The following is an 11,672-nucleotide window of genomic DNA, read 5'->3' on the forward strand; positions in this document are numbered from 1 at the left end:
AAATCAGCCCAATGTTACTATCACCACTACAACTTCAATCAGAGCTCATACAAGTCAGAAATCATCTTCCACCAGCATTGCAGCAACCCGTCCGTCAAGATAATCTCCTGCAGCTCTACAAAATTATGAATGTAAAGGGAGGAATCACAGAGAATCATATCATTTTCTATATAACAATTCCTCTATGTGACCCAGAATCTTTGGAACTGCTTAAGCTACATCCAATTCCAGCACTCGTCAATAGCACCATGATGATCATTAGGCCATGTAGCGACCTCATCGCTATAACCCCCCACAGAGATGAATATTATACATTAAATGAACAAGAATGGACACGATGCACACCACTAACAGAAGATGAAGTTTTATGTCCAAATATGCAGTCTAAATTCAATGCGGACGCAGCCAAGTGCCTATGCGAAATTTCACTTCTTAATAATACCACTCGTCCCAGTTGTACCGTGGACCCATTTATAGACGACATGTCGATGACACAACTAAAACACAGCAACCAGTGGATGTATACAATGTCACATCAAACTCAAGTAACCACTGTATGCAATCAGGAACACTCCCGAGTAATATTGCAGGGCACCGGTCTCATTAAAATAAGTCCAGACTGTACCCTAAAATACAAGTCAATGTTCATTCAGGGACATCCAACATATTCATCATCCCTTCACTCGTCATACACAGCCACCGCCAACGTTACAGAAATCAGTTATCCAGACAAACCGCAGTATAGTAAGATACATTTCAAAAATTACATTGACCACATCAAGAATATATCTGAAATTCAAAATCAACTACATCAACAAGTTCTAAATGACCTGCCACTGGAACTTGACAACATCAAAAGACATCATGCAACAGTAGCTTACGCTGCCCTCATTCTTGCAATTGGAATCGTTGTCACAGCAGTCTACAGGAGAAAACAATCCATTAAAATGAAGCCAAGTCAACAACCTCCCATAGCAGCAGTCCGTCAAAATGTCGCGTCATCAGAATTTGTTGTTTCCGTATCATAATATTCATAAGAAAATGAAATTAAAAAAAAATATATATACATTTTGTTCGTTGTCTAGGTCAAGAACAATCATACTACTGCATTCTTTTTAATGTAAACTAATATATGTTGTACCAGCATATCAAATTTCAGTTGAGCATGGCTCAACGGCGGGGAGCCTGTTCAGACATTCACATCATCGAAAATATATTTATGCTTAAAAACAAACGTTGGTCTTAAAGACTTTTTGCATTACTATGTCTAAATAATAAATGTATGCGTTCATGCCTTTGTTCATATCGTCATAACTCATTCATTATGTCATTGCGATAAACGAAACGTTCTAGTTAAAAACTGCAAACGCAGATTTATTGTTATTAACTAAAAAGTCAACAACAATGTCGTAGAATGGTTGTAGGCTAATGAACCACAATAGTTATTTTTGTAATAATTATTAAACCATTTTACTAGGTCAAGATATTCAATGTAAATGTGCAAGTTAGCAATAATTTAGTATTTAAGAACAAACTTTTCAATAAAGAAAGTAGAAAGTGAAAACTACTTATCGTGTTACAATCATTTCCTCTCCGTCTTAACCAAGTTTATGTGCTTGCGTTAAACCTATAATTTTATCTTGGTGACACTGCCTTGATAAAAGACATCTAAAACCTCATTGAAGGACAAAATAGTCCCTTCAAAATACACATGGTTCGGATACCATTTAAGAAGAATTTTCCTAAAGATATTTTTCTTGGATCCTCTCGCATTACTGCACTCGCTCAATATGCTAACATGGACAAAAAATTATCAAATGAACCGAATTTAAATGCTGAATACCATGCATCACTGAAAGAGTACATACAACTTAATCATATGGAAGAAGTATCTTGCAATGACTTAATCGTGGATGGAAAATATTTCTCTTTTTATTTACCCCACCACGCTGTAGTACGACCGGAACATAAATCTACAAAAGTTAGAATTGTGTTCAATTCGTCGAGAAAGACTAAAACTGGTTATTCCCCTAACGACACACTTTATACTGGGCCAACATTACAGACTAATTTAATTTCGATCATTCTCAATTGGCGAAAATACAAATAAAGCCTTAGGAATAAAATGGAATGCCCATAAAGACACTTTTTCGTATAGCTCAATATTAATATAAAACCACTCAAATGTAACGAAACGTCAAATCCTTTCATCTGTAGCTCAATTATTTGATACACCTGGCTAGATCGCCCCTGTAATCATTAGAGCAAAAATGTTTATGCAGCAAATATGGTTGCAAGGATTAAGCTGGGATGAAGAAGTTAGCCCGGATTCCCTTGCACTATGGAATGATATTTTGTTAGATATTCCCAAAATAGAATTTATATCAATTCCCAGATGGATACAGTTTATGCCCAATGACATACTCGAAATTCGTGGATTCTGCGATGCTTCCAAAGGAGCATATTGCGGTTCTGTAAATATACGTTGTCAAACTAAATGTAATACCATTTCAACAAATTTGTTGATCTCAAAAAGTAAAGTGGCCCCCATTAAACATGCTTCCCTACTCAGACTAGAATTAATCGGAGATTTATTGCTATGTAAACTCGTTAAATATATGATTGACACATATAACTATAACATTAAATCGGTCACCCTATGGACAGACTCATCCATAGTTTTGGGATGGCTGTCGAAACCATCATGGTCATGGGAAATTTTTGTAGCAAACCGCACTTCGCAAATTTTAGATTTGGTACCCAATGCTATTTGGAGACATCTACCAACTCCCGATAATCCAGCTGATCTCGGCACCCGGGGATGTAAATGTCAGAAGACTTTTCAACCACTTCCGGCAAAGGAAGTAGTTGATACATTGCATTGCACTTCTGAAGACAACGACACAATACAAAGATTTTCCTCGTACCCCAGGGCTTAAAGAGTTCTCTCTTATGTATTTAGACTTTACTTCCGAACTAACCCTATACATAAAATAAATTACAAGTTTGATACCTTTAATTTAGCCTCAAAGGAAATTAAGTTTAGAAAATCCCGGCTTATCGTCTTATGACAAACACAGTTTTACGAGTTGGAGTATAGCATGCTGCTTAATTCAAAATCTATTTCGCCTAAAAGTTCCTCAATATCTCTAAATCCATACCTTGATTCTGACAAAGTTATGAGAGTTAATGGTCGATTGACAAACTCCTCTCTTCCCTATAATGAAAAATAACCAGTAATACTCCCGCGGTAACTCAAAACTTTGTAGTTTGTTTTTAATTCATCTGCATGTTTTCTTAGCTCATGGTGAATGTAACCAAATGGCAAGATTTGTACAAACCTAATTTTACATATCCCAACTAAAACGCAGGTTTGTATAATTTACAAACAAAAATCATGCCATTAAATGATGGCCCCACTACCAAGTGAAAGATGTTCACTAACCCCACCGTTTCATATTACCGGAATTGACTTTGCCGGTCCCTTTGAGTTAAAGAGCTCAGTCTTGCGCAAATCCCCTTGCATAAAAGCATACGTCAGCGTTTTTGTTTGCTTTACAACAAAGGCGATACACTTGGAGCCCTGTTTCGAATTATCATCTGCTGCTTTCGAGTTGGGAGGTGATGTCCGATAATGGTAGAAATTCCATTGGGGCTAGCAGAAATTTATTACGTGAATTTACTCAATTTATAAATTCTACCTCTAACGACATTTCCAAAAATACTCAATCCACGGTGATTAAAAATGTAAATAAAAGGCGGATATACACAACACTTGAATTGTGTAAACCTAGATAGCTTTACAATTTCTTGTAAACTACCCAGATTCTTTATTGCCAATTAGTATTTATACATTTTGATCAACTTAATTCTTATGGTAAAAGTGTAAACTAAGCATTAATAAATAGGTAATAAATTTACTTCAGCCAATAACCCATGCAATGTGAAACCAATCGAGTTGTTTCTTTATTTGGGTTATTAGCCTGCATAATGTAAACAATGAAAATATACTAGGTCAGTTTTTCGCTGACACTCTAGAACTACATTAAATAAAAAGTAAAGCTAACGTAAAGATGTATGTTCTCTTTGAACATTCTCCCCCCACGTTGAACGGGGACGTTCAAGAAGCTATCTGGTCGATGACATATGATGACGATGTTGACTGCCTCGGGGTTGGTATTGGGTTAATGCTGCTGTTGGCGGAAATTTTGTGTTGGCGAAGTGTGTTCGTGACGTATATAACTACTACAATTCCAATGAAAAGCGCCAAGTAGCTGACAGTGTGATGATGAATGGAAGACGATTTCATTAGTTGGGGCAGGCGTCCGATATCAATGGCTTTCAGCTGTTGGTGTAATGTGATGAGCTCAGCAGTATGAGTTTCATAGGTGTTATTCCATGTTGTGTTCAACAAAATAAGCTGACTGGGTGAAGCTATTGTGTCCAATGCCTTGAGTCTCAAATATGATGTATGTACAATTGTTTTGTTTTCATAATGACCGTATATCGTAACGGTGTTGTCTTTTAGGGTGCAATCGGGCCCAACCTCTAATGTTCCAGCCCCTTGTGCCTCTAAATGCGTCATTTTTGTACCACAAACGAACGTCAATTCTGTCATGTTGGCTAGAGTAAACATCCATCGATTCTTCCGAGCCATTTGGGTCCAAGTTTGATGAGAAACGGTTGACCGCAAGTCGCAAGCTTCTGATGATTTATTCAGGAAAAAGTTTACTTCGCACAAATGCGACCGATCGCCCTTGTTGAATTTTGCTTGTTTGTTGCAGATAAAAACGTCGTTCGTAGTATGGATGCAACTGTGCATTTCATCTGCTGTGAGAGATATGAACTCGTCCCGATGAGCGTTGACTGCCAATACGGCTGACTTTATTGAGATTGAGATGAACTGACCGGACCGTATCATCGGGATGGGAACCATGTTGAATAGATCATACTGTTGGAGATCCACTAATGGAAGGCGAATCTCAAATATGATGCTATTTCTCATAACACTTCCCTTACTCGTCAATAATTTGAAGAACTCTGTCAAGTTCTCTTCTTGAATAGGTAGAGCACGAGATGGTGGAATATGAGCCTTGATGGTTTGGAGCTCGCTCAACAGCTGATGTGGGGTCAGTAGCAATGGGCTTATACGATTGTGATGAGCATCTGTTAACACGTCAATAATGTTGTCTTCTACATGTTTCAACTTAGATGACAGTAGCGTGAGCTGCGATATAAGGAAAATAATTGATTGTGTTGCCTTCGCAACATCTTCCTCCTTTTTCACCTTATTAGCTAGAAGATTCATTACAGCTTGGATATCGCTAAAAGTCCTTTGACTCGCCCCTTCATCCCTTCGGATGATATTAATTGTTGAATCAATAATAGATGTCTGGTTCCTTAGCAGCTCAAGTATATGTTGCTTGTCTTCATTTGCCTTCTCAATTGTCACAGCCATCTGCTCCGCATATTCAGAATCCAAAACACCAAATAAGGAGTTCGCAAGGTTTCCAACTATGTTCAGCGCCCCTCGCCTGGTGCGCCTGGGAAAGATGTGCAAAGTACCAGTTTCTAGCTGTTTCTGGTCTTGAACCAGAGCCTCTGAAACAATCTCGCAGCTTCGATTTTCACCTGAAAGTCTGCACAACTCCTGAAGGGTTCTTATCCCAGACGAAAAGTCATCCATGTCCGCCCAAAACGTGGAAAGGTCATAGTAAGTCATCAGTTTCCACTCTGCTGTTACAACCTTAGTAACTCCAATGCCTTCGAAGTAAATTCCAGGCTTATTCTCAAACTTACGCACGCTGAACGACTGGCATAAGCATAATGGCAGGAATAACAGAGCCATAAATATTGTTGACAGCAACATGCTGCTGGACGGCTTAAACCCCTTTGACGATGGTCCTTCACCACTACTTACGTTCTTTAACGTTGGCACAGGCACATTTTCATCTTCCATCAAGGGAGCTAACCTGTTTATAGCCCGCTTAACTTCTCCGCTCTGCGTTTTTATATCAGCTACTCGAACGGCTCCATCATTTCCCTTGTATGTTCTGGTTATTCTGCCTAGCGGCCACTGCATTACAGGTACGTTGTCTTCCTTAATGATGACCAATTGCCCAGGCTCAATGTTTGGAGATGGTGTGCTCCATTTCCGTCTTTCTTGAAGAGTAGTTAGATACTCCGTAGACCAACGTCTCCAGAACTCATGCTTTATTTGGGATACTATCTTCCATCTGCTTTTCAATGAAGTAGATGAGTGGCTGGCTGACGGATCAACCTGAGCCGTTAAAGGTTCCCCCACAAGAAAGTGTCCAGGCGTTAACGCTGTTAGATCATTCGGGTTGTTAGAAATAGGTGTCAGCGGTCTAGAGTTCAGTATTGCCTCTATTTCGACGACGACCGTCTCCAATTCTTCGTGAGTCAATGACGCGCTAGTTGTGGTGCGCAGTAACAACTGCTTTGCTGACTTCACCGCAGCTTCCCATAGACCACCAAAATGTGGAGCTCTTGGGGGAATAAATTGGAAATCTATCCCTTCCCTTGCGCATGTGTCGGCTATTTTCTTCTTGCCTTCCTCTCCGAATACCGCCTGATTCAATTCGTCGAGCTGATTCTTGGCCCCTACAAAGTTCGTCGCATTGTCTGAATACAACGTTTGACATTTGCCACGACGAGCGACAAATCTCTTCAACGCACCAATGAATGCCTCCGTAGTCAGATCGGTCACTATTTCCAAGTGCACAGCCTTTGTTGCGAAGCACACAAATACAGCAATGTAAACCTTATGTGGTCTCTTTCCTACTAGTTTGTAGTGGACCCACAAAGGCCCACAATAGTCAACGCCTGATACAATAAACGGCCTTGCTGGCGTGACTCTGCTAGGTGGGAGGTTCCCCATGATTTGACTGTATAACTTTGGTTTTGCTCGGGTGCACTTCACGCAATTTTGCACAATGTTCCGTGCCATAGCCTTCCCTTTTATAATCCAGAACCTTTGTCTTGATGTTGCAAGTAGTAATTGGGAGCCACAGTGATCATTCTCCCGATGAATCATGTCCAGGACGAGTTTCACAATCGGATCGTTGTATGGTAACAACATCGGGTGTTTTGTGTCGTATGCTAAGGTTGCCTCTTCCAACCTGCCACCGACTCTCAGTATTCCTTTGTCATCCACAAACGGAGTTAAGCTGTGTATGGAACTTGATTTGTCCAATGCTCCATGCTTTCTCAACTGCTGTATTTCCTTCGCGAAATCCGACACCTGAATAGTCTTGACAATTAGCTGCATCGATCGACTTAATTCCATGGGGGTTAGCACTTCTGTCGAGCACCCATCCTTGCGTCCTTTTACCCTTTCGGCAAATCGCAAGACATAACCGACAATTCGCTGTAATCGGCTAAATAAATTCCTGTGATTTATTCCATAAATAATATCCTGCAACCCGCTCTGTGAGGCCACTGCTGACACTGTAGACTTCACCTTGAACTCAAAATCGGTCTGATTTTCTCCATTCTTTGAAAAGGGTTCCGGCCAGAGAGATTCGCTTCCGTGTAGAAATGTGGGTCCATAAAACCACATCATACATCCTGACAGGCGATCCGGCTTCATACCTCTGGAAATAAAATCTGCAGGATTGTCTTTCGTACCCACATGTCGCCATTGAGTTCCAAGCGACCTGTCTTGGATCTGTTTCACCTTGTTGGCAACAAACGTCTTCAGCGATGATGGTTCCGAGTTAATTCAGTACAACGTAATTTCCGAATCTGACCAATAAATCGTCTTCAAATCTTCGTAACCCAACTCTGTTTTAACCTTTGAGGTAAGTTTTGCTCCCAACTCAGCGGCGCAAAGCTCCAACCGTGGCAACGTGATTTCTTTTATAGGTGCAACCTTTGATTTTGAACAAAGGAGCCTAACTATATGCCTTCCGTCTGCCAACTTCGCCCGCAGATACATCACTGCTCCATACGCCTTTTCTGAAGCATCCACAAATGTATGGATCTCAACCCTCGTTGGTTTCTCTCCATTAAACATATGTCTGGGTAACTTGAAATCATTTAGCATCTTCAAACTCTCTCGAAACGATAACCAATAGGATGTCAATTCTGCTGGCAGTACCTCATCCCAGCCAATTTTATTCTTCCATAACTGCTGAATAAAGATCTTTGCTGCGGACCCAACAGGACCTGCAATTCCCAATGGGTCGAACAATCTCGCCAAATCAGATGTTACTTTGCGCTTAGTTACGACACTGCATTCGCTCATATTACTCTTCAGGCAAAATCGGTCCGCTTGGGGAATCCATGTCAACCCCAGCACCTTGGTTGATGAATTATCGAAGTCGAGGTCTACTTCTCTATCCTCTGGTGGGACTCCATGTAATAGTTTTAAGTGGTTGGCACACCACTTTCGCAATTTGAATCCTGCCTCTGACAACAACCTATTCAGCTCACTCTGCATCTCCATTGCGGTCGTTAAGCTGTCGGATCCGCACATGCCATCGTCAACATAGAAATTTCGCTGAAGTGCTGGAGCACCCAATGGATATTTATGCAAATTTGTATCTGCTAGTTTTTTCAAACATCTCGTAGCAAGATACGTGGCGCAAGTCGTACCATATGTTAATGTATTTAACATGTAGTGCTCGAGCTCCTTGTCTGGGAAACTCCTCCATACGACCAGCTGATATCTGCGATCCCTCGTGTCCACTAGTACTTGTCTGTACATCTTCTCGATATCCGTCGTGAACACAAATCGCGGTAATCTAAATCGCAACAACATCCCAAACAGGTCTCCTTGCACCTTGGGACCTGAATGTAAAATATCATTGAGCGACCATCCAGACGATGACTTGCAGGACGCATCGAACTCTACCCTGAGCTTTGTCGTACTGCTATCTGGACGCAGGACACAATGATGCGGAATGTAGTAATGACTGCCGCGCACCTCTCTTGGTTGTATTTTCGTCATGTGGCCCAACTCTTCGTACTCCTTCATAAACTTCGCATACTGCTCGCGAAGATTTGCATCTTTTGCTAACCGACGCTCCAGAGCGAAGAATCTGGAAGCTGCAATATTCAGCGACTCTGATATCTTTTCTGTATCGTCTGCAAATGGTAGTCGCACCACAAATCGACCACTCTCATTGACTGTAGTGTGTTGGTTAAAGTGACTTTCACACCTTTCGTCTGCTAGTGTCAACTTCTGGTCCTCACCAACATCATCTTGTTCCCAAAACTGTTTTAACAACTCTTCCAGACCACGTTCCTCTTCTCCAAAAACAGCACACGTAACCGTTCCTGCTTCAGCATGTACCTTTCCACTAGCAATCCATCCTAGCTTCGAGTTCTTCAATATCGGAAGTTCCTTGGACATCCGAATTTCTTGTGACAAAATCAAATTGAAATAGAACTCTGCTCCAAGCAGTACGTCGATTCTGCCCGTTTGGAAAAAGTGTGGATCAGCTAGCTGTATGTTCTCTGGGATAGGCCATGACGTGACGTCGATGTCAGTGCTTGGTTGCGGTGGAACTATGTTTGGTAATACAAAAGCTTCTAGGCGCGCTCGGAATTTGCTTGTTAGTGACTGAATCTCCACATTGACTCTGTGGTTTGCTGTTCTTGACCTTCCGCCAACTCCTTCGATAGCGAGAGTTGCTTGACTGGGTTCAATACCCAATCTCCGTACTAGCCGTTCTGACACCAAATTAATCTGTGAGCCGGAATCCAACATCGCCTTAAATTCATAGCTCCTTCCATTATTGGCCTTAATGGCGACTCGTGCGGTTGCTAGGAGTACGTATGACTGAGCTCTATTTGCCGATGCTACTGTTGGTGATTGCTGAGTTGACGTTACTGCTGCCTTCTCTTCTGCTTGTGTCTTCGTGGAGAAATGTAGAAGTGTATTGTGCTTCTGTTGACACTTCCTGCATGTCCCACTTGTACACGTCTTTGCCTGATGGTCCTCCTTAAAGCAATTCAGGCACATCTTGTTCCTAGCAACCCATTTCTGTCTTTCGGGCGCGGTCCTTGCCAAGAACTGTTTGCAATAGTAAAGTGGGTGGTCACCTTTGCACATGTAACATTTTCGGGTTGTTGTTGAAGCAGACGCAGCTGTTGGCTTACTCTTTTGAACCCCGTTGACTGCTTCTAATGATTCGAAGCGACCCTTCAGGCATTTCATGAAATGATCCATTGTTTGAAGCTCCTTGGAATTGACAATCGACTGCTCATACAACACATGAGTCGTCTTGTCCATCCTCTTTGTCAGGATGTGGATTAAGAGTGGATCCCATTCTTTTGACTTTATTCCAAGGCCCTCCAGCGCTAAAAGTGACTCATGAAGACTGTCATGAAAGTCTTTCACTGATCTGCAATCGCCTGACATGTTAGGCAAGCTTAAAATTCTCTCAAGTATAGTTGAAACTTGAGCTCTCTTGTTATTGTATCGTTCCTGTAGAGTCGCCCAGGCTATGTGGTAATTCGCCTCCGTCAACTCGAGGTGCCTTATGAGCTTCTCGGCTTCTCCAGTCACATTCGCCTTGAGGTACCACATCTTTTGTACCAGCGGCAATGCTTGTTCGTTGATCATTTTCCCAAAGATGTCCGAAAATGTCTGCCACTTCGAGTAATCCCCATTGAACTGAGGGATTGTAATCTTTGGCAGGTTAACTTGATTTGCCAAGTTGTCGCCTGATCTCTGCTGAGATGATGGATGATCGACCTGTGATAGCGTCGATATCTTCTCCTTAAATTTTAACGTCTCTTCTTCCAAGAGAACGTATGCTGATGCATCGTACCCAACCACTGTTGGGTCGTCAAAACTCTCTTACATCTTGAAGTGGATGTCTTCCACATTTGCCCACAATCGCTCGATTGAAGCCATCGTTTGACAGGGCGCAGCTTGACCTGAGCTACCCCTTATTAACGTTTGGATTGACTGCATTAGAGCCCTCTGACGTCTTACTAATGCAGTCATGTTGCTGGTCATACTAGATCCGCTGGGTTGTTTCTGCTTCTCCATTTCCCTTACTGCAGGGAGTGGTTTTTGAGGTCCTGCTTCTTTACCTTTGTGTATCTCCTCCTGTATGGCGTCAACTGCAGCTCTATATTCTTCTCCAATGACCTTGTGCACGTCATTTGAGACATGGAGTTGTGACTCTGCTGCCGGATCCGCTCGTATCTTGTTCTCATTCCGGTCTATCACCACCCAGAGTGCTTCCAACTCCCCCAATTTCTTCGTGTAGAACTCCACAGTTCTTCTCTCTATTGGAGCCTTCTTTACATTCGAAATCGCCTTCCTCAATTCGGCGATTGCTGCTTGCTGCTCCGAGATCATTGCTGACAGATCCATCGTGACGGTTTCTAGCTCCTCGCCGATGATTCGGCTCACTTGATTAAATTCTCTCTGTTTGCTTGAATACCAGACGACTCTGGTTACTTGACTTCGATGTCTTTGTTGGAGGTCGTCTTTTGAATTGTGCGACCTTCTGATATAAGGTACGCTTCTGCTGCTGTAAGGACTAAATTCCTTACTCTCACAAATAAGTGTTTCAACTTCCTTACCACTGGTGGGGGGAAGTAAGAAATTTATAAGTGATATCACGTCGGGGTCACCAAAAATGATTAAAAATGCAAATAAAAGGCGGATATACACAACACTTGAATTG

At 41.8% G+C, this 11,672-nt stretch overlaps 1 protein-coding gene across 1 annotated transcript; it reads right to left on the reverse strand.

Moving 5' to 3' along the window:
• Nucleotides 1-7,744: 7,744 nt before the first annotated feature.
• Nucleotides 7,745-10,594, reverse strand: LOC141400500 (uncharacterized). The gene has a single exon (XM_073979703.1). It carries the CDS (start codon nt 10,592-10,594, stop codon nt 7,745-7,747), a length of 2,850 nt encoding a protein of 949 aa, XP_073835804.1.
• Between the last annotated feature and the right edge of the window lie 1,078 nt (nt 10,595-11,672).

Source organism: Musca autumnalis, unplaced genomic scaffold (assembly GCF_047663935.1).
Source record: "Musca autumnalis isolate F117 unplaced genomic scaffold, ASM4766393v1 scaffold_30, whole genome shotgun sequence".
NCBI lineage: Eukaryota > Metazoa > Arthropoda > Insecta > Diptera > Muscidae > Musca > Musca autumnalis.

What these genes read in the sequence shown, in the direction of transcription:
- LOC141400500 (XM_073979703.1), bottom strand. Translation starts at nt 10,594, where the DNA reads ATGATCAACGAACAAGCATTGCCGCTGGTACAAAAGATGTGGTACCTC.